The 24,065-nt window shown below is 40.5% G+C and overlaps 1 protein-coding gene across 1 annotated transcript in view; it reads left to right on the top strand.

Moving 5' to 3' along the window:
* The window catches only part of LOC117289317 (centrosomal protein of 192 kDa-like), a 52,923-nt gene that overhangs the window by 12,205 nt on the left and 16,653 nt on the right, over window positions 1–24,065 (top strand). Inside the window, exons 7-22 of the mRNA XM_033770389.1 lie at window positions 189–560; window positions 2,160–2,355; window positions 4,468–4,532; window positions 6,059–6,256; window positions 6,880–7,060; window positions 7,924–10,863; window positions 11,833–12,032; window positions 13,845–14,069; window positions 14,854–14,979; window positions 15,731–16,045; window positions 16,529–16,743; window positions 17,990–18,142; window positions 19,074–19,161; window positions 19,737–19,904; window positions 21,633–21,816; window positions 23,354–23,561. Coding sequence (XP_033626280.1) covers window positions 189–560; window positions 2,160–2,355; window positions 4,468–4,532; window positions 6,059–6,256; window positions 6,880–7,060; window positions 7,924–10,863; window positions 11,833–12,032; window positions 13,845–14,069; window positions 14,854–14,979; window positions 15,731–16,045; window positions 16,529–16,743; window positions 17,990–18,142; window positions 19,074–19,161; window positions 19,737–19,904; window positions 21,633–21,816; window positions 23,354–23,561 — 5,834 coding nt within the window. The remainder of the gene's footprint in view (window positions 1–188; window positions 561–2,159; window positions 2,356–4,467; window positions 4,533–6,058; window positions 6,257–6,879; window positions 7,061–7,923; window positions 10,864–11,832; window positions 12,033–13,844; window positions 14,070–14,853; window positions 14,980–15,730; window positions 16,046–16,528; window positions 16,744–17,989; window positions 18,143–19,073; window positions 19,162–19,736; window positions 19,905–21,632; window positions 21,817–23,353; window positions 23,562–24,065) is intronic.

Raw genomic sequence — 24,065 nt, forward strand, 5'->3', positions numbered from 1 at the left:
TATGTCCGTGTTCAACCTCCATTCTGTCAACACATAATAAATCTGTAAAAATATTTCTGATGGACGATATCTTCTATTAGACAAAAAATGTGAAAGAATTGTCTTAATATTTTTCTCACATATGTGAAATGCAAAAAAGTTTTGCAAAATATTTAACTGTCTTACATGTATTTCACTTGTTTTCTCAGGGTTCAGTTTTAAGCGATCCTCATCAGACACCAACCCCAGAAATGTCCTGCCTTGCCCCTCACTTCCTTCTGCCCACCTCACACCCCCAGTCCGCCGGTTCAGCGACCGACCTGACCAACAGTCCTGAACTCCGCCCACTGAGCAGTGCCAGCAGCTTCCATTTTGAGGAGGGGGCTTTTGGCTCATCACAGGAGGGGCTGCACCAGAGGTTCTGGAACAGCGGAATGTTAGAGGGACCGGTGACGGAGGAAGAGAGACGAGGGAATGGTGAGGAGGAGCAGGAAGAGGAAGAAGAGCAGGAGGAGGATGGAGATGGGGAGAAGACACTGATTCAAGGATCTGAGAGAGGATGGCATGAAACACAAGAAGAGGTGAATATTTATGATTTATAAACGCAGTGCAGGGTTCGAATTTCAAAGAGAAAAAATGCACAAGAACTTGTAGCTAAGAATCTTTACCGGAGCAGGATTTTGTTTACTTGACCAGAATCAAATTGAACAGAGACTAGAATCAAAATGAGTTTATCAAATGGGTTTTATCATCTCAACTGTTTCATTTTCTGACAAAACACTAAGAGTGATTTAGGAGTGATACTCAGGAGGATTGAAGGATATTTGTGAGACTCAAACTCAACATTTTCTTTTGAGACAGAGATCTTGAATTGAAAAAAGAACAACACTAACGGATTTGTCCTGTCTTGAGCTTGGTTGCCCGACATTTAAATCACTGGCCTCTGGCCAGTTGTCCATTGTACATTTGGAAGCCCCCTCCTGCAAAAAAGGCAGCTCTATCATTATTAAGTTACCCTAGGTTTACGCTTTGTGTACGCAGAACACTTGACAATTTGGTCCTGTACAAAGAGCTATATTTACTGTAAGAACTAGTTGGCGCACTGGTGATGCGGTTGCACAAACGCGACGGGACCGCAAGGAGACACACGCGCCATTCAGTACGGGCGTTGAATGTGAAGTACACGCTTGAGTTTGTGTTTATTTGGCGCCATATGCGATGCTGTTGTGCCAACTTACTAAATGGCCGCACAAACACACGCTGTGCGATGCTGTTTTCGCATGCGCCCTGTAGTTCTTCTATATAATGTAACTCTATGGTTCTGTAGCACACTCTTACTTAGCAAGTTCGAGTGCCTACCATAATTTAGAACTAAAGGTCGACTATTTTTACTCAAACCCAGACTGTGGTTGGCCATTGGTTGACTACTGTGGTTGGCCATTTGGGACCAGCCTCAGGACCATGGTTTCTTCCCTGGTCCCGCTAGCCTTGTTTCATGCAAACCTGTGTGAAGCACAGAAGGAAACCAGTGAGACTATAGCAAAATTGCAGAAGGCAAAGGAAATGTTGAATACCGTGCTGATGGTTTTACTAGCTTTCCAACATTCCAATGTGTACGGCACTGAGCATGTGTGTTGCTGTAGCAGGCCTGGTACTTCATGGAGGCAATAAAGGCAATTGCCTTCGTGCCCCCTGCTTATTGCCTTGGTGCCCTTGAAATGCTACAGTAGAAATTAAAAATTTCTACCACAGATAAAATGCATTGGTGCCCTTGCCCTTTCAAAAACAAAGCATATATAGTCAGTGCTGTCAATCATGGGTCAACTCATTTTTTGCACTGGGTACTTGCTCTCTGTTTGTGCGAGGGAACGCCAATTTGAGATAATAGACTTTGTCTGTGAAGTGTCACATCATGGAGGTATGGGGACAACTGCTTCCAATGTCCCTTGCTCATTGCCTTGGAGCTCTTTGAAATGTTCCAGTAGAAATGTTGATTTCCCACTCAGAGGTGCCCAACCATGTAGGGTTGCGGCATTACTAGTGTACAGCAACTCCACATTGTGTTCTCTGGTGTTATCACATCATCCCAGAAATGGGACACCAGCCAAAGTTCAAAGAAATGCAGAGAAATTGCCTACACTCTCAGTGTAAACTAATAACAAAACTCTTTGTTCATCTAGCTGGACAGCGGAGGCATAAACACAGAGAGGGACATACTTCAGATTCAAGAAATGATGAGAAACTTTGAGGAGAACTCCCCTTCGAGTCAAGGTGGGGGAAAGATCTTCAATCCCTTTGACAACACTCAAGGCAATGTCACCCTGGGAGGCAATGGCATTGGTTTCTCAGATTTTGACGGTGATTTTTTAGGCCAAGGTAAGATCACAGTAAAAAAACAAACTTTGCTGGGTAAAGGTTAGTTCATTCCAAAGCAAATGGGAAGCTCGGAGATTAAATACATAGGTTCTGTTAAAGAGGGACATATGTAACACTCATTTAAATAATGGGTCGTGTATTAGACTTCTGAGGATTTCGGCTCTGTTTTATTACCAATCTGAAATTATGAAGACAATCAAAAGGCTGTTAGACGGCTGTCTGTCTTCATTGGAATTATGAAATAACTAAAACACTTAACAATAAATCTTATCAAAGTTACTTAAAATTAATGGCTGGACGAGAGCAAATCAGTAATCAAAACACTTACTAAAAGAAAAGGACTTAAATACATTAGCGGTTCCCGCCACGGCTTTCTGGGGCGGATCATCTTGAAATGCTATTTACATCGGCAATAATATTTACAAAACGAAAATCAAACTAGAGCATAAATGGCAGATTCTAAAGACATCAACTTCTCAAACTCATGTCTTATGAAAAACAAGCTTAGATTATAAACTTAAACAACTGTAGAAATAGAAATATAACACAAAAAGTGGAAATTTACCTGAAATTATGAAGACAATCAAAAGGCTGTTAGATTGCTGTCTGTCTTCATTGGAATTATGGGAGCACCCGAAAACCTGACGTTGAGGGCGCTCGATTAACAAAAGAATTAGTTAAAGGAGGAAACTAAAGTTGATTAAACCAAAAAATAAGGGGGGCATGTTTTATACCTGTCACATTGCTCCCTCTGTTGGAAAAATGTCGTCCTTGACATTTCCTTGGGCATCTTCCAACCAATATACACATTATTTACAATAGCTTTGCAATGTAGCTTTAATACAATGAAAATGTTTCTGATGCACAAAACTGTTATTAATGTATTCAACCAAAATTGTATTCAACCTGCTCAAATTTGACATGTAAATAATAAATAGATTCTCAGCTTGGCTCCGGTTACGAGTGAACCGAAAGTATGTGTGGACCTGCAGAGTATCACTAGCCAAGATGTATTGGAGGGGATTTGCACTGGAAGATGATGCCCAGTTGTGTCAAGTTAACTTGGTTTAGAAGAGCAGAACATGTTTGGTTTTTCAGACGCGTAGACCCTTTGCAATAATTCATGACAAGAATCACCATGAAGCTAATCCGTAGAAATGTTTTTGAAACTGCTTTTCCACTGTGAACACACAAGAAGATTGTTGCTCTTGGACCCATTGTCATCTGCTTAAGTACACAAAAATATGCTCAGCAGAATCTGGTTACCAGCAAAAGTGCCATGTTGCATGCACAATATTATACTGGCATCCTGCTAATTTTTGTAAAGCACAAAATTGTTAAGCAAAATTGTCTACTAAAGCAGCTTTATGAAATTTGGCCCAGGGTCAAGGGTCCAATTTCATAGAGCTGCTTAAAGTAGAAAATACTGTTTAAACATTGAAAACTAAGCGAAAATAAGCAGGATACCAGTCACAGCTTGTACATGTGGTATGGTATTTTGGCTGGTTTTCACAAAGCAAGAAACTTCATCGCAAGACAAATTTTCAGTATCACCATAGTGATATATGTATTATTACACCACACTTTGCTTAGCAACTATGATCCATCTTAATAGACCTTTGTGAAATCGGCCCAATGTTTATTTGTCCACACAAAACTTTTATCTTCAGATATCAAACGTTATAATTCTGGAGGTATCGTGGCCGAGCGGTTAAGAACACCGAATTCTAACTCTGGTGTTTCTTATCAGCAGAGTGTGGGTTCGAATCCCCAGCGGTGACACTTGCCACTTGCTTCGTCCTTTGGATACACGTAAAGCCGTTGGTCCCATGTGTTTTGTATAAGAACCCAGTGCACTTATCGAAAAGAGAAGGGGTTTGCCCCGATGTTCCTGGTTGTGGCTGCTTAATGCGCCGTAGCACCTTGTAAACCCTTATAAGGTGCTTAATAGTTTGGTCTGAGAATTCATCACTGCAATAACCTATCTTTATAAAAGGTTGTATATACCCAGCGCCTTGAGTACCTTGTTTGGTAGATACATGCGCTACATGTATATAAGACTTTGATATTTTAATGAGGATTTTGGGGTATATTTTTGGGTTGTTCTTGCAGATGATGCAGCAGCTCTCCTAGCTGAGGACCAAGAAGCTTTTGAGAAAGAGAATCAATTTAGACAAGTAAGATACAATCAGTTAAAGAAACACGTTGCCTTGGATCAGACCAGTTGGTCTTTGAAAAGCGTTTGAAACCGTTTGTTATCAAATGCATAATATGGTTAGAAATATATTTTAAATATTATGATCCACACAAGTATCACTCCAAATTGCATGGTTTTCCTTTTACGTCACGAACTAACATTGACGGCAATTTTATGGAGTCAAAATTTTGACTACAATTTGGCGGACCATGTTTCTTCCCGACATAAAAGGAAAACTGTGTAATTTCGAGGTTTTGTTTGAGTGGATCATTATATTCTACTTTTAAATAATCTATTTAACTATTTGCATTTCATAACAAATGGCTTCTAACGCTTTTCAAAGACCAACTCGAATCCAAGGTTACTATTCGCTGAACAGTCCTCTAACATATAGATAAGAGTGGACCTGAACCTACAACCTCCGGATTAACGTGCTGGCGCTTTACCAATAGACCGATCCAGTAGGCTCCGCCCACGACGCACGTGTGAGCAAGAACTCGTGGGGCTCTCCAATGCCTTTCTGCACAAGTCTGCCGCGCGCGCAAAGCATACGCGCACGCATGTCGGACCTTAGTGTCGACCTTCGTTGCGTTGTGAATGGTCAATACGCAATGGGGCGGAGCTTAATGGATCAGTCTATTGCGTCATATAGAAACCTTTCAACCTGTAACGGGTGTATTAGTTTCTGAGTGGCACCACCAAACTAAAGTATTGACAAACTAGGGAGACCTCCGACATTGGTGCTAGACAGCTCAGTTGGTAGAGCGCTAGCATATTAAAGGAACGCGTTGCCTTTGGTCGGTCGAGTTGGTCTTTGAAAAGCGTTTGTAACCGTTTGTTATTGAATGCATATGGGTAGACAGATGTTTTAAAAGTAGAATACAATGATCCACTCAAACATGCCTCAAAATTTCGTGATTTTCCTTTTACCTCGTCGACTAACAGGGTCCGCCATTTATGGAAGTCAAATTTTTGACTCCCATAAATGGCCGATCGTGTGAGTTCGCAAAGTAAAAGGAAAACCACGCAATTTAGAGGCAAATTTGTGTGGATCGTTGTATTCTACTTTTAAAATTTCTTTCTAATTTTTGTTTTACTTACTTTTTAAGATCTTTATTTGCATGGTTAACCTTGAGAACACTAACCTTTAGGCAATAAAGCTATGAATACAGCAACTTTGTGATCATACTTATGTCTTATTTGTATCCTTTTGCGTGAAATGGTAGTTTAAAACATCACTTTACTTGTAATTCGTTTTTCTGAAACGGCTAATTTCGAACGGGAGTAATTCAGCCACGCGACACACCCCAAAGCTTAGACATATACCAAATTACTGCTGCTGGTGTGTTCTTTCCAGCAATGCATACAACTCAATTCTTGAAATTGTCAACATCTGACTCATTTTCACGTAGCGCGTCACATATTGATTTTGTATTATAATTTTTTGTTATAATTTGCAATCCTTGCAAGGATATTTTTTATTTATTTTTATTATAATTTTGACAGGATGAGCACATTTCCTCAGACCAGTTCTCCATCCACAACGCTTCCTCCTGGACTTCACCGAACAAGAGTCACTTGACCATACAGGACCATTCGGAGGTTCAAGGTGACGAATCGTTCGACCGTGTCTCTCTTGGGGCGTTTATGAGGACTAGAACGGAGGCTCTTGGTTCTCTCTCCGGCGACACCCAAACCAGTCGGGTAAGTTTTAGGTTTTTCAAAAGGCAGTGGACACTATTGGTAATTAATAGAAATAATTATTGGCATAAAACCTTACTTGGTAATGAGTAACAGCTAGAGGTTGATAGTATAAAACATTGTGAGAAACGCTTCCCTCTGAAGTAATGTAGTTTTCGAAAAAGAAGTAATTTTCCACAAATTTGATTTTGAGACCTCAGAATTAGAATTTGACTTCAATTTGGATTCAACTTCGTGTGACAAGGGTGTTTTTCTTTCATTATTATCTCGCAACTAACAAAACAGTTGCTGGCAGTGTAAGCACTTTATGTAATCCACCCTATACATAAACTGACAAACCTGTAGAAGTTTGAGATCGGTCGTCCATCTGGGTCACGAGAGAAAAGTGAAAACCGATTACAAGTTTGCATCGATGCCAAAATAAAAATTAATAAAACGCTCACTGACCGATAAACTCCAAACGCGAAGTTAGATTATTTATTTCTCATCAAATATGACATTTCAGACAGAAATATTTCAATGGATGTTTCCAACTATCATCATCATTAGACCGTGTAAGTTTTATAAAAAATCTGTGATCTTCACAATTTTTTGTTTCTTACCAATTCTGTAACGTTCCTTTAAAGCCAAGCTTTGGCACAGGTCATATCAAGACACCGGAAGGAAAAGACCCAGTGGTCCTGATGGAGACGACAAGACTGAGTCTAGTTGCAGAGGAAGAGGAGAGAGACAAAGGACAGGGAGTTATGGGTATGACGGAGCTTGGGGAGAGCATCCGATTCTCTGGTGTCGGCTCGGACACAGAAGGTAAGAAGTGATAATGTTGGTTGTGTCTTGTGGCTGAGCTTATAAGAGCATTAGACGTAGGCTCTGGTGCTTCTGTTTAAGGCATGGGACACTATTGGTCATTGCCAAAGACCAGTCTTCTCACTTGGTGTAGCTCAACATATGCATAAAATAACAAGCCTGTGAGAATTTGGGCTCATTCGGTCATCGAAGTTGCGAGAAGATGATGAAAGAAAAAACACCCTTATAGGACGAATTTGTGTGCTTTCAGATAGGAATAAAAGACTTCTAGCTAGAAGTCTTTTAATTTTTTAGCTCTCCAATGCTCGTTACCAAGTCAGTTTTTATGTTAATATTGTTTTGAGTAATTACCGAACATGTACTTTCCCTTTAAAGCGTCTGGGTACTTTTTGTAGGACACAAAACACAATGTCCACAGATTTACATTAAACTTACGCAGTTTGAAGATAATGATGGCAGAAAACTTCCCTTAAAATATTACTTACTTTGGTGCACGTAAAACCCAGTGCAGTTATCAAATAAAAGAATGGGTTCGCCCCATTGTTTTTGGTCTGATTGGCTGCATATTGCACCACGGCACCTTTTAAACCGTTACATGGTGCTATAAAGTGGTCTCATACATGTATTTCAAGCTTCACAATACCTTACAGGAAAATACTGAATGTAAGCGTCTTGAGCGTCACTGAGTGAGGGATATGAAGGCTATATAAGAAAAGTAGGGTGCACCTAGCCAATACCACCATTCACAATTTCAGATAGTTGAAAACCACTTAAAATCGGGTAAATGCTTTTAATCCTGGAAAAAAAATACTCCTTATAAACTGTCAGGCGTTTACTTTTAAAATTCTCAACTTACTTTGCAGATCATTCGGGTCATCACATGGAGAGGAATCAGTTTTCCTCGCACAGGGCCTCTCAACCAGCAGACACAAGCAGCTCCTCATTCGCAGAGCTGGACGAATACTCAGCCGACCGAGAATCACTACCGATGGCCAGCCTCTACTTCAGAGTCGCAAACCCCGAGGGCTCCGACGCCACCATGGACGGCCAGACATTCCGTCCAAGTCTCTCACTCAGGAGTCTATCAAATGACCCCCAGATGGCTTCTTTGAATCTCGGTGACCTCTCCTTGGCGGACGACGATGACCGTTCCAGAGGCATCTCCAGATTTGACAGGTCTAGCGATGCAGACCAGACTCCTATAATTAACCAGGCATTTGGAGAGGCACCGACTGCTTCGCCATTAAAACCTAACCTGAAAGTGCAACCTTTCCAAGATACCACCACCCCACTCCCAAGACAGATTGCCATGCTTAGGGAGGAGAGTGAACCGGATGGGATTAGAACACCCCCAATAGCTACCTCGGCTATTGCTGCAGCCATAGCCAGTGCTTCAAGCTGTACAAAACCTGAGGAGCTCGCTGCAATGGTCCTTGCTCTCTCCAGAAAACAACGAAGTCAACAAAGCAGCCAAGCTCTCAGACAAAAAACACAGCCTGTAATCAGATCATCAGTTGATGCTTTTAATGATAAGGAGACTCGGAATAAGAAGTCACCCAGAACAACAAGAAGTGGTTCAAAATCCCAAACAGCGCAGCTCAACATGCAAGACTCGAGTTACATGGGTTACCTAGGTCACTCTGAGATGTCAAGAAAAGTTCATACTTCACCAAAAGCTACCAGTAATGAACCTGGGACAATGGTAGTCCCAGAGAGACCCAAAAATGTTGCACCTGGCACTGAGTCAAGATCTTATCCGCATCTTATTGATAGAATTCCCCCCAAATTGAAGGATAGTGAGATGCAGGCATTAACTGTAGCAACATCTCTTGAACATCTTTCAAGAACATCTGAAGGGAGTGCTGATTTAAGTAGATCGGACCATTTCAAAAGTAGAACATACACTCCAATAGGAGAAACTCTTGAAGGTGCTGCTACCAAGAAACGATCGAGCAGTTGCAGTGTCGCCAGCTCGACATCAACGGAGAAGGGTCCTAGCAGGCAAAATACTCCACAGGATTACCTTGAAAACAGCGTCATGAATGAAGTACGTGGTTTTGATTTGTCGTTTGACTCTCGCATGCGAGTTCACACGGAGCGTCTAAAGAATATACAACGAGCCCAGGAATTGGAGGCAGGAACCAGAAGTGCTGGGAGAGACTCTTTAGAGTCATGGGACAGTGACACTTTGATTTGGACCCCACGATCATCAGATGAAAGTCGAAATACAGAGAAGAAATCTAGAAAGCAGTTGATTGAACTAGAAAACACTGATGATGGTAACACAAAGGTGTCTTCAGGTAGTCGACAAGATCTGGAATATATGTTCCAGGGACACACTGAGAGAACTGAGGATGTAAAGCCTACTCGTAGAGCTTCTCAAAGACATTCACCCAAGGACAACAGAAACCGAAATCGGTCCAGGTCTCCTAGGCCTGTTAAGGAACCAGAGGGTATGGAATTAGGAGTGGCAGGTCATAAAGACTCCGTGACTAGAGGTAGAGTGTCCAGCAATCAGCAATACCTGAAATCTCCTAGCAGAACAGACACCTCAAGTCATTTGACTAATGGTCATTCTAAAAGGACTGCAAATAAACCCAGAAGCCCCGGGAGAGGTGCGAGTGTTTCACCAAAAGAAAGCAGACATGAAATTATTCGCCATACAGGAGCTCAGAATGGTGATTCCTCATCAGATGATGAGAATGATGGCTTGTCAAGGAGACAGCTATCACGCAATTATCATAAGCCAAGTAGACGAACAAGTCAGAAAACCATGAATGAAGAAGCGGACAAACAGATGTCTGATGTCAGGCCTTCCTCACCTTCACTGAAACAAACTAAATATCAAACACCCACAGAGGATTTTAGAAGCAAGGCACTGCTTGAATTAAGCCATGATCCTTCAACAGAAAATATTTCCACCAAAGTGAAAAGTAGACTCTCAGCATCTCCAGATACACCTAGAACACCAGGTGCTAATAAGATGTCAGTTTCCCCTCGCTCAGCAAGTAGTAGTTTCAGCGAGTCAGCCACTCAAACTAGTGACAATGACACCCAGACTGTAGACACCTCAAATTTGTCTAAACCTCCTACAGCCCTGCAATATGGTCCCCCAATATCATCCTTCCAAGCATATCCTGACAGATCACGAATATCAACTCATTCAACATCCACAACCCCGACTCTTCTGACTAGCCAGAGTCTCTTGACAGATGCCCTCTTGAAGCAGTACCTGAATGAACAGGCAGTTACTTCTAGACCAGCAAACACTCTATCAGTAGCTCCCTCCTATGTCAGCGGTCAGCTGATGAAGACACTAGATGCAATTCAGAAAGGCACAAACTTACAACCAACGCTGGTCAGTGCAACAAACCCTCCGTATGTGTCGTCACAGCCTTCCGATCTTGGCTTGATGCAGACCCTTCCGAATCTGACCATCAACACGGCTCAGACTGCTCCATCGTTGAGCCTGTTGCAACGTCTAGATTCGCCAAACCTTAATACAGCAAACCACCCTCTTCTCACAAGCACTAGAGATCTGGGACCTATGCTGGAGAGAGTCACTCTCGCTGGTCAAACCAACACATCATATCCCACTTCTGCCTCAAACTCAGCCTATCCGCCTTCTGCCACCATGCCTGTTTTGCCACTCCAGTCAACCCACACCATTCCTTCCAGTGTGTACGGATATGGAAGCCTAACCGCAAGTAGCTTTGCTTCGCTGCCCAGTTTCCAGGGAGCTGCAATGCAAGGGTATCAAGTGAATACATTGCCGAGCAGACCAGTCACCGCCCAAGATCATGGTAAGTATTTAAGATATCAAACACAACTGTATAATTCTTTGAAATTTGTACCTTCTCATTAGACCGTGGGCCCTTTTAGTGTAAAAGCTTTTAACTTATGAACAAATTGCATTAAATTTAATATTACTCAATAATTCACAAATATGCAAGTTGTGTACCTATACACATTTGTCATGAAACTCTGCTTGACATGGATGTCGGAAGTTTGAACTGTGAACATTGTTTGGTGCAACGGAGGATCTCAAACGTCAGAATGGTAGGAACCTTGTAATGGGACCGGATAAGTATTCCAGGGAGGGAACATGGACCGTTTTGTTGCATTGGAACCAATGCGAGTATTCACTTGTGAAGGATTTCTCTGGTACTTTAGCACAATAGTGCGGCCTAGCAGGAATGTTCTTGCTGTCCAAAAGATAGCGAGTGTTTGCCCACGGGTCCGTTCTTTTGCTGCCTGAAAATTCCTGACTTTTAAGACACTCCCAAATGAAGAAAGATTATTAACACTACTTTTTAAAGTTTAAAGTACACTTTGAACAAGTTGTTTTATACTGATGTGCTTTATACACCATATCTAATGCACTCATTTACTCAAGGACAACATTATTGGTAAACATCTACTTGTTTTTGATTAAACATTCATAAATACGTAATATCTATTCTGATTGGTCGAGAGGGCATTACATGGGGGTGTTTAAACGGATGATATAACACCAGTAAAAAGTGTTTGAACATGGGCGTAACATGTGAGCTTGCACCTGTGCTTATAAGAAAGTTTCTTCATTCCTATTGGTCGAGAGCAACGGCTGGAACAGTTGTGCCACATCACGCAATATGTCTTGGTAAAATTATCAAGAACCAGGTCTCGGCGGGTTTAAACCACTACTTTAATACCTCTTCACCACACATTGATTCCCTTATTTTTTTAAATTCCTTTATGAGTCAATCTCTCTTCCTTTATTTCTTAAAAAGCCATGTCAAACGTCGGACCTCCGCAACCTGTGAGAGTCACAGCACAAGCTGTCAATCCAGTTGTCGTTGGCTCGATAAACATCAAGGGTGTATGTTGCCTGGGGATAGCCAAGCAGGCCCTGCTACCTCTGCAGAACAACGGCCCACGCTGGCTTCAATGCCACATGGAGGTGACGTCCGTTAGCGTCAATGGGGAAGAGGTGAGTATTTTCACACATTTATTTTATTTGCATGTACACTTACCCATTTTACAAAGTTTGATAATTATATTCAAATTATGAGTAGTTTACAGTATTACTTAGTATCTTAGGATGTGAAAGTTTACAATGATTAAGATAGTTATATATTAGGAAGCTTAAAGCATGCTTAAAGTAGAACAACAACTAGGTTAGGGTGAAGCAGAGGCTTTTGTGCCTTAACCTATGGACAGACAAACAACATAAAATACTATACAGAAGAAAGAAAACACAAGACAGACTAGACAAACAGAACACACGACAGAGGCTAATAGTAATATTATGATGGTGAGTAAGTTAACAATATACTTCAAACTTACAAATAAGCATCAAGAAGTTTTTATTTTTATTTTTCTTAGAGTAGAGAAGCAAGAAAGATGATTTGTAAATTTGTTCAAGCATGAGGCTCGATTTTTACGCTGGACTGCAGGCCAGAGGCTTGGGATTTAACATGAGGCCAGTAAACTCATGACTAGACAAGTCCGAGAAGTACTTGTCGACGACCAGTATCCTCATTTGGTGGATCTTAACTAACGCATAAAATAAACCAGGGCCCAATTTCATAGAGCTGCTAAGCACAAACATTTTCTAAGCATGAAATTTTTTTTCTTGATAAAAACAGGATTACCAACAATATTTTCATTTGTTGCATATGGCTTGTTATACTGGTATTCAGCTGTTGTTTGCTTATCCTGAAAATCACGTCGAAATGCGGTTGGTAATCCTGGTTTTATCAAGGCAGAAATGTTATGCGAAGCAAATTTTTGTGCTTAGCAGCTCTATGAAAGGAGACCCTGTGTAAGTTTTGGTTCAATTGGTCATCGAAGTTGCAAGAAATAGTGAAAGGAAAAACACCCTTGTTGCATAGAATTGTGTTCTTTTTAAATGCCTGTGAAAGGCCTCTTGCTTGAACTTTCTTGTATTCAAATTTTTTGTTTGAAAATGACCTCTTTCGTTTAAAGCCATTGGACACTTTCGGTAAACAGTATTTCCACACTTCGTGTATCACAACTTATACATAAAATAAAAAACCTGTGAAAATTTAGGCTCAATCGGTAATCGGGAGAAAATAACGGGAAAACCCACCCTTGTTTCCGCACAGTTCACCGTTTCATGACATGTGTTTAAAATAAATCTGTAATTCTCGATATCGAGAATTGATAACTGTTTTAATTGTGATAATTGTTTTGTTTTCTCAAACAGTAAAACATATCATGGAATAATTTTTCAAGAGAAGTCTCTCACTACTACCTTCTGTAAACCCTGTAAATATTTGTAAATCTGTGAACTTTAATATTTGTTCTTCTGTTCCGAAAGTGTATAATGGCTTTAAGTAACACAACTTCAAAGGGGTCGTTTCTCATAAGGTTTTATACTATGAATAGCTCTTCAGTCTCTTTACCAAGTAAGTTTTTGTGTCATTAACTTTTGGAGTAATTACCAAAAGTACAGACGACGTGACCTCTGAAGTCACTCGAAAATCAAAACATGATTCGCACGCATACTGCCAGGCAAAACCTTTGTGTTTTGGCAGCCATCTAAAAAAGTGTATGCAAATCTTATAATGACAACGTGTCTTTTTGCTCGGCGAAACATGACAGATACAGTGTTTTGTCAACAGAGGGCGGTTTGAATGTAAACATAGGTCACATCGTCTAAACTGCCTTTCATTTTGGTGTTTCTGGTACACATGGTCCAAGCTTATCCATCATTTGTTAAACAAAATTTACACAGTTTAAATTGAAACCAGTGTTTGTGTGCAACATTGTTTTATAGCTCCCGCCAGACAGCTTGTCTTCATTCTTGGTGAAACGCCGCACCATCATTAGCCCTCACCACACCGAGGAAGTGAAGATTGTCTTCGTTCCGCACCAACCGGGCATCTACGTGGCCCAGATCCAGGTGAGCTCCAGCCCTGTGGTTGCTGAAGGGGAGGTAGCATCTCTCAGTCAGGGGGTACCTGTCACTGTCTTGGCCAGGGCCGAAAAGCCAAATATTGGGGTAAGTGATTTTCTGTTGTGACTGTCTTTTGTCCTTTTTTTCTCAACTTTTTGTAATCGAGTATAAAGTATCCAGAGTGAAAACAGCTTCAATTCACATTCATAATTACGTCAGACAGCCGTTAAAAACCTTCCAGGGTTGTTGCCTTCGGCTCGGGCCTTTATCATACATCAACGACCCTGCCGGTTTTAAACGGCCGGTGAAGAAACTGTCGCTACCCTTTTAGTCCCTTAATATTGAACGACAAATCATTTTGATTGTGGTTTGAAATTTTGTTTTTCACTGGAGCAGGATTTTAACCAACTACTGTCGGTGCTCTACCAACTGAGCTATCTATCTAAGCCGCTTTAATATATTGGCGATCTTGCGCTGTGTTGTCAATCAGACGCCATGTAATCACTTTAAGGGGATGCAACTTTTTTATTTGGCAAACCAATGATGCCTCATAAGTAAACTAAATCACTGTGGCTCGCAAGCATCAGGAAACATGCTATGTGAACCAGACACACCAGGGTTACAACCCTACTCTTCCACGATAATTAGTCCTAGGTTATTATTTCTTATTTCGAACCCACACTCTGCTGATCAGAACCACCAGCAGAGTTTGAGTCCTTTTTTCTTTTTACCGCTCGGTCACAAGATGCCACAAATGTGACTTCAATCTACCAATTTATCTTCCCTACACATCTTCCCTCCCCTCGTGTAAAAAGCAAAACCAAACAAAAACACAAGATATAGACTTTTCATCTATTTACGATATGCTGTGATTATTTTGGTTCTCAAGGTCAAAGGTGCTCAGAATGGTACCCTGGACCTTGGTGTGCTGAGCTATGGTAAGGAAAGATCGGCTCCCATCTATCTCGTCAACAAGGGCTCATCCAGGGTTCCTCTACAGCTTCTCATCAAAGTAGTAAGTAGCGTTCAGCTTTTCATTTAGGTTTATTTTCATTTAGGCCTTACGCTTTAGCTTCTTGTGTAAAGTTGCTCACGGGGCTAGTGAACTGTGCATTTAACTTTTAAATTCTCCTTGGGCCTTCAAATTTCTTGAATGAAGTATAAAGCAGTCACCAAAAATTGTAGTTTTGTAATTCTTGACAATGCATAGTCTGTAAATCTCCTGAATTGTGAACATCTAAGAGGATCCAGGTCTTGAAGAAGGAGGAATCCAGGCTCACAAGCATTTCTCAGAACTTTGTACACTCAAATCTCTCAAACAAATTTCTGCTTTTAAAAAAGAATTACGGGGAAGCCTGAAGCCCTATTGTAGCTTAGACAATTAAGTGAGATTTTGTTTACTAAGATGCACCACTAATACAGCGCCCAATTTCATAGAGCTGCCTAAACCGCAAAGGGTACCTAAGCATAGCAAAATTATGCTCGCCAGATTCAGGTTACCGGCCAAAATACCATGTCTCATGTAACATTTAATAGTGGTATCCTTCTCATTTGTACTTAATAGCAGAACATGGTTGAGCGATAACTTCTGCGTAAGCAGCTCGATGAAATTGGGCTGTGGTCTTTGACTGAAGTAAAACTCCTTTGAAAATGTTAAAAATTGATTTAATGACACAAGTTTCAAAGACGTCCACATGGATTTTTAACATCCTTCTTCATTACGTTAATGATTAATTAGTTGTAATGTTTTTGATTTTACTGTGTAGAACTCCTCCGCATGGCATTCCTTCTATCTCCACACTGGAGACTCGACGAAAACCAACCCTGAACACTCGTCCAGTCTGAACCTTCCCACCCACGTGACCCTTGAGGGCCAGAATGACACAGTAACCCTCTGGGTCCACTTCCGGGCAACTCCGAGGGACAAAGCCACCTCGCCTGGGGCACTGGGCGCCCCGGAGCAGGTTTCAGCCAAGATGGAGGTGTTTTTAGATGTACCCGATGGAGGTGTTGCCATCACCAGCGTGGCGCTGAGGGCAACTGTTGGTCTAGCAAAGCTGAATATACCCAGGGCTTTAACGGTAAGTTTAGAATCTCACCCAATAATACTTTACAATTAATAATGTTTTATACCAACAAATTTTTTTTTTACTATTAAAGCCATTGGACACTTTCGGTAAACAAAAATGTCCAAGGCCCACACTTCGTGTATTACAACTTATATATAAAATAACAAACCTGTGAAAATTTAGGCTCAATTGGTCATCGGATTCGGGAGAAAATAACGGGAAAACCCAGGGCTTGTTTCTGCACGTTTCGCCGTGTCATGACATGTGTTTTAAAAAATAATTCGTAATTCTCGATATCCAGAATTGATATTGTTTTAATGTTTTCTCAAAAAGTAAAGCATTTCATGGAATAATACTTCAAGAGAAGTCTTTCACCATTTCCTTCTGTAAACGCTGTTAGTTAATTGTATAGCTGTTGACTTTTATTTTTTTTCTGCATTGAAAGTGTATAATGGCTTTAAGCAATGATAGTTTTATCTTTGTTTAACATTATAGAAAGAGATTACTTTCAAGTCCCACGGTGGGGAACACACCGGCCGTATGCTACCCCTCAAGAACACCGGCAACATCCACCTAGACACTGAGCTGTCTGTGTTCTCTGCCCAGGGGGTATTCACCGTGGTACCCCAGACCATCCTGCTAGCCCCAGATCAAGAGGTCAATGTACTGGTTAAATACACACCAAAGGAGCTACCTTCTCTAGACACTGGGTGAGTTTTTCTTTGGTATGGTGGTGTCTATGAAAGAAGAAAGGATTTTGTTATTGGGGGGGGGGGGGATTTTGGTATCAAAATATTTCTTGTTCCCCACAAAAGCATACAATATAGATGCAAAAGCATAGATGCAAACCAGTTTTTATAGTAGATGTTAAATTTCCAATTGGGGATAAAGAATATTAATTTTGGTTTTTACCCATACACCGATGTGTGTATTAAGCACTGTATACTCAGTACTTTCCCAAGTCCTGTGAGAAATTTTCACAGGCATATAACTCGGTTGGGATTTGAACCCACGACCCTTGTAATTCTAGAGCAGTGTCTTACCAACTAGACTACCGAGATTGCCCGGTAGCTAGAGACAGTTCGAATTCTATGTTTTGGCAACGATATATAATAGATGTTAAATTTGCACCGGGGATAAAGAATATTAATTTTGATTTTTACCCATTCACTGATGTGTGTAAGCACTGTATACTCAGTATTTTCCCGAATCCTGTAAAAAAATATCACATGCATATATAACTTGTTGTTGGCGTTGTCGTTGGTTTCGTTGTTGAAGTCATTGTTGTACTTGTTGTTGTTGTTGTTGTTGTTGTTGTTGTTGTTATTTTATAAGGCAAAGCCAAGTGAAATGAAAATAGTCAGCGAAGGACTCTCAGAGCAGCGAACTTAATCACTTCACTAGTCAAGACACCAAAGGAGACAATTAAGGAAGTTTCGATTTAAGATGTGGGAGGAAAACCCCCAGAGAATTATTTTAGCGAAAACCAACGCAGTCAGGCTGCGACTTAAATCCTAATCCACATATAGTGCCCTCGGTACCACTACGCCAACCTTCAAGATCTTGGTTTATGTGTATAAATGCCTCAACAACACAGCACCTGGCTATTTATCCTCTTGCCTGTCTCTCCATCAGCCTGGCCGCTCAAGTCTATGCTCAGCATCCGACACTACTCGCCTCATGGAACCTAACTCAATCAAACTTCTTAAGTCGGCTCCAAGTCCTACATTCTCTCATTTTGCTCCACACACCTGGAATTCACTCTCCACCTCAATCAGGAAATCCAACTCTTTTCCAACATTTAAGAATTGTATCAAACATTCTGTATATCCTATCTGATGCGCTGCGTTCTTGACGTAGTGGCGCTATAAAAATGCTCTATATGTATGTATGTATTGACCGAGATTGCATTTAAGTCAGTTTTGATGTTAAGTTTTATTGTATTTTGTCTCCAAGGCAACTGGCAATGTGCGCCAGACCCGATGGTCCGTCTTATGAGGTGATGCTCCGTGGGGAGACAGTAGAGAAGACCCTAGACGACAACAAGCCTAACTTCCTGGTCAACCGTCACTTCATCTCTTGGGGAGGGGTACCCATTGGCAGGGCTTTGTAAGTTTTCTAAATAATCATCTTTGAAAGAAATCATCGTTTGGCAATCACTCTTCAAATAAATGGCAAGGAAAACTATTGGTACGAAGCCTACAGCAGCTTTCGAAAGTACAAAGCACTTTGAGGAATATTTCACTTCAACGTAATGTTATTTTATGTTATTTTATGTGTAATATTGTTATTTTTTACTCTTTGCTGTTTTTCCTGATCGTGCTAATTTTTTTGTGGTTGTAGATTTTTGTAATGCGCTTTTGAACATTTTATGGTGAAATGCGCACAAATGTGGTTTTAATATTATTATAATAAGAGATGTTGAGAGTATTATCATTGTTAGCAAATTTTTTTTTTTACCCATACACAGATGTGCGTTAGCACTGTATTACACTGTTTTACAGTGCTAACACAGCGCCGTATCACCCCCTTGCTGTGCGTACGTCTCTAACCCCTGGGAGGGAAACTCCGATCCGTGTCTTTGATTGACTATCATATACGCGCAAAATTTGAAACGCCGTGGGTCTCCAAAAAGCTCTATGCCAAAGCGTGTGGGTATAAAGATGTACGTATTCACTTTTCTTGGTCACGCAACACTGAACGCCAAGGCAAGTTTATGACTTTTAGTACACACAGCGCATCCAGCGTGTGCGCATCTAACGCCCAACACAGAACGGATCAACCACAGGACTAATTGTAATATCCCTTATATTTGGATATTTTGGAGTTACACTTCAAGGGGGTTATGATCGAGCAAGGCATGCTGGGAAAAAATGGCGCAGCGAGATCGATCACCCCCGGGAATGAGGTTGGACAGACTATTCTTCCTGCTTGGATGTAATGTTCAGGTTTCACCTTTTGAGCGACTCATTTGGCTTGATCACACCACATTTTACTGACTCTGTATTCTCTTTTTTTCCCCACTGCTTTATCTTTGCAGACAGCAGAAGCTAACAATCCGCAGCTGCGCCAAGGAAGAGGAGTTGAAACTCAGACTCTACATATCAGGCGCAAAAGCTCAGTTCCAGGTAGAGAACTTTCTCAGATTACAGGGGTCAAAAGTCATCATTAGTATTGCTGTTGACGTAACTATTAGCACAAAAACTTACTTGGTAACAAGTAATGGGGAGCTTTTGATAGAATAAAACATTGTGAGAAGCAGCTTCCTCTAAAGAAAAGTTGTAATTTTCCACGAATTTTATTTTTAGACCTCAGATTTAGTTTTTGAGGACTCGAAATCAAGCATCTTAAAGCACACAACTTCATGTGACAAGGGTGATTTTTCTGTCATTATTATCTCGCAACTTTGACAACCAATTGAGCTCAAATTTTCACACCCTGGTCACACAAAGTTGTGTGCTTTCCGATGCTTGAAATTAAATTTGTGGAAAATTACTTCTTTTTCGAAAACTGCAACACTTCAGAGGGAGCCGTTTCTCATAATGTTTTATACTATCAACCTCTCCCCATTACTTGTACTAATAAATATTTTGAGTAATTACCAATAGTGTCCACTGCATTTAAGCATTTCTACCTTTTTAAAATCTATTTGGACTTGTCATGAACTTATGTCTTCACCACCCATTCCCCCCCCCCCCATCAGCTCTTGAATGCCTTTGGTTCCGGTGAATGGTCGACGGATAACAACCAGTACGTGTCTCTCAAGCCACAGGAGGACATGCTGGTTCACGTTCTCTACTCTCCGACAACCATTGCAACCAGTCAGGCCAAACTGAGCATTAAGCCACAGAATAGCAACTTCAAATACAATGTAAGTTACCACTAACAAAGTATAAACGCAGGAGGAGAAAAATTTTGGTTAGGCCGGTTGTCATCCATTCTTGGGTTATTGACTGAAAAATGTATAGGGTTTGGGTACTTTTGGCATGACACAAAACACAAGCATCCAATGATTTTTATTAAACTCACACGTGTTAGAGCCATTGGACACTTTCAATTTTTTTTTTAAAGTTCACAGATTTTCAAATAACTTACAGGGTGTAGAGAAGGTCATGGTGAAAGACTTCCCTTGAAATAGTATTTCATGAAATGCTTTACTTTTTGAGAAAACATTAAAACAATATCAATTCTCGTTATCGAGAATTACGGACTTCTCATTACACGGCGAAACATGCAGAAACAAGGGTGTTTTTTTTTCTCCCGACTCCGATGACCGATTGAGCCTAAATTTTCACAGGTATGTTATTTTATATATAAGTTGTGATACACGAAGTGTGGGTCTTGGACAATACTGTTTACCGAAAGTGTCCAATGGCTTTAAACATAATGGTGGTAGATAGCTTCCCTTAAATTTTACTTGCTGAGGTGCTGTAGTTTTTGAGAAATTAGTAAAGCAATTCCTTGAAAATAATTTTTGTCTCAGTGAAGCACAAAGGATTTACGCGACTCTCATAAAAACACTGCTCTATGATTTTAACTTTAATGGGAAGGTATCATTTGGTAATTACTCAAAACAAATATTAACTTAAAAACTGACTTGGTAACGTGCATTGGAGAGCTGTTGATAGTATAAAACATTGTGAGAAACGGCTCCCTCTGAAGTTGCATATATTTTGAGAAAGAGGTAATTTCTCACTTAAATAATAAAATACTTCTAGCCAGAAATCTTTTATTCCTATCTGAAAACACACAAATTCGTCCAAGAAGGGTGTTTTTTTTCTCTCATCATTTTCTCGCAACTTCCTTGACCAATTTAGCTCAAATTTTCACAGGCTTGTTATTTAATGCTTTTGTTGGGATACACTAAGTGAGAAGACTGGTCTTTGACAATTACCAAACGTGTACCTCCCCTTATAAAAAAAATTTTCAGTCATAGTTTGATTTTGTTCCAAGGCATAGATTTGTTTAGTTTCAGACCACTCTGTTAGCAATGACTCTCAACCCCTGCATCAAATCAACTCTCAAATATTTTGACTATTTTGAACCGATTTTGTGACCATTTTAAAGACCCACTTGAACAAAAATTTCAAGTCGTGAACTTTGCTGAATTTCACTTCAAATGAATAAGGAAAATCGATTTATATGATTATAAATAAATTTTGATTGTGTAGAAAAAACACAATCATTTCGAATGCCCTTATCCAGCGCTTTTCTGAGAGATTTGCCAAAAGCCCCATTACGTAACCAGTCTCAAAACGTCATAGTTGGGAGCTCCATTTTGTAAAGCTGCTTTGTTGCAGCATGGAGGTATAACAAAGTAAACTCCCAGACATGACGTCAAAGCATTGTCCTTTGACTTGCACTGTCAAAGGCAGAAGTGTTTTTAGTTTTTCAAAACCTTTAGGTTGGGGCCTGATTTTTTTAATCAAAAATTACGAAAAAAATTCAGAAGTGTACACATATCAAAATTATATTTAAATGGTGAACAAGTGCATAATTAACAAGTTAAAATACCATTTCCGTTGAAAACATTCCCTCAGGTAGCTGTTTAACACCCTCATCGATACCCTGTTGGTCTTTCTGCGTTTTGTTTGCTCAGGTTCCACTTAGCGGCTATGGAGGTGTGAGTAAACTAATCGTGGAGGACGTCCATGAATCAGAGCATGGTTGCTATGGTATCAACGTCGGCCATGTTACAAGCAGCAACAACCCCATTGTCTGCACGATCACCGTTTCAAACATCGGAAGGAGAAGTGCCTTTGTGAAAGCAATTGGTTTCCAAGGTAGACACTTAATGATATTTAGTCATTTGGAATGAGTTCAGTTTTTATTCAAAATGGGGTTTTTTTCAGCATGTATTTCAACTTGATACAACAGGCATGATGTTCTTCCCACTTTAGTCTGAACTCTGACTCAAATTGTGATTTTAGCCTGAAAAGTCCATTAAAGTCCCTGGACACTATTGGTAAATATCAAAGACCAGTCTCTCACTTGCTGTATCCCAACATGCATAAAATAACAAACCTGTAAAAATTTGAGCTCAATTGCTCGGTGAATTTGCGAGTGAATAACAAAAAAAGAAAAAAAACCTTGTCACACGAAATTGGGTGCTTTCAGATGCTTGAGTTTGAGACCTTAAATTCTAAATCTGACGTCTCAAAATCAAATTCGTGGAGAATTACTTCTTTCTCGAAAACTACCGTCATTTCAGAGGGAGCCGTATCTCACAATGTTTTATACTAGATCCTCTCCCAATTACTCGTTACCAAGTTGGGTTTTATGCTAATAGTTATTTGAGTAATTACCAATAGTGTCCACTGCCATTAAAGCCTACATTGTGAGTTCATGTACATGTACAGCAGTTCAGCCACTGTACTCTAGTCCTTGCTCCTACTTTTACGTAATTCTAAGGACATTGTGTTTCGCGTTACAAAAAGTACCAAAATCCTTAAAAAGTGTTATCATGAATATTTTGCAGGTGTTTTATGGCTGCGTGCGATTAGCTTCCCTGTGTCGATCCCCCTGTGCTCATTGGGTTGAGCCCCTGACAAGAGCTAATAGAACGATCACTCGCCCTCTCTTGGTTACATCATGCACCTCAGGCCAGCCCCCAGTGACCCGCTTCACAAGCAGGGCGCTTGAGGCTGACGCGGATGAGCCCCTGGAATGACGTCAAAGCTATTTGAACATACCGGGGCAAATCGGGTTGACCCGGGGAAGCTAATCGAGCACACCCTATGTTTCTATCATTCTTTACACATATGGAAGTGTCGTGGCCGAGCGGTTAAGAGCATCGAATTCAAACTCTGGTGTTTCTGATCAGCAGAGTGTGGGTTCGAATCCCCAGCTGTGACACTTGTGTACAATTTACCATTGCTTCGTCCTTCGGATGGGACGTAAAGCCATTGGTCCCATGTGTTGTGTAACGCATGTAAAAGAACCCAGTGCACTTATCGAAAAGAGAAGGGGTTCGCCCCGGTCTTCCTGGTTGTGGCTGCTTAATGCGCCGTAGCACCTTGTAAAAACCCTTATAAGTGCTACATAATTGGGTCTCAGAATCCATCACTGCAATAACCTATCTTTCTGATTGTTTGTATAATTATACTCAGCGCCTTGAGTACCTTGTTTGATAGATACATGTCCGGCGCTATATAAGACTTCGATATTACTATTATTATTATACAATGTATACTCAGCGCCTTGAGTAATGAGTACCTTGTTTGGTAGATACGTGTGCTTTATAAGACTTCGATATTATTATTATTATTATTATTATTATTATTATTATTATTATTATTATTATTATTATTATTGTTATAGATGATCAAGGCAGGGACAAACTACGAACCAGCCAGCTCCGGGTCGAGCCAGATGAGTTCATCCTCCCAGAGAAGCATCGGAAGACTCTGACTGTGACTCTCCACACAAATAAGATGGACACCAAGACAAGACATGTAGGGAAGGAGGGCATCCTGGCTGCTATTGGGCTCTTTTATGGAGATGAGATCTCCAGACAGCAATATAGAAGGTCAGACAGATGAGGGGGATTACATTTCAAATACTTTGGTTTTGTGATGCAACAATTTTTCAATAAATATGGTTTTCAAAAAAGTCAAGGGGAAGTGTACAAGTTTCTGATCTTGTGGTGGGTCCCTTGTGGTTTGTAATATTTTGAGTCTATAATGGGGTAAAATGTAACTTTATCTGTTAATCTTTCATAGCGAAATGTGAAATGCGATGTCATCGGACATAAAAGAGGAATGGGTCTGTACAAAACAAAGCAAATTTTGTGTGTGCGGACAAATTGTTGAATGCAATGCCGTTTTGATTGAGTATGATCAAAACTCAGGAACGAAGTAAACATTCTTGGGCTTTGGCTCTGTCAGTTGCTTAACCTGAGCTGTCTTAATTGGGTTTCAAACAGGCCGCTGGAGCTGTAGCCGTGGTTTCACAAAGGCTATAGGAACAAACCAACCAAGTGTTACACTTGACATGAATCAATACACATCGTTGAACATAGTGGATCATAGAC

The sequence above is a fragment of the Asterias rubens genome, chromosome 4 (genome assembly GCF_902459465.1).
Source record: "Asterias rubens chromosome 4, eAstRub1.3, whole genome shotgun sequence".
In the NCBI taxonomy this organism is placed as follows: Eukaryota; Metazoa; Echinodermata; class Asteroidea; order Forcipulatida; family Asteriidae; genus Asterias; species Asterias rubens.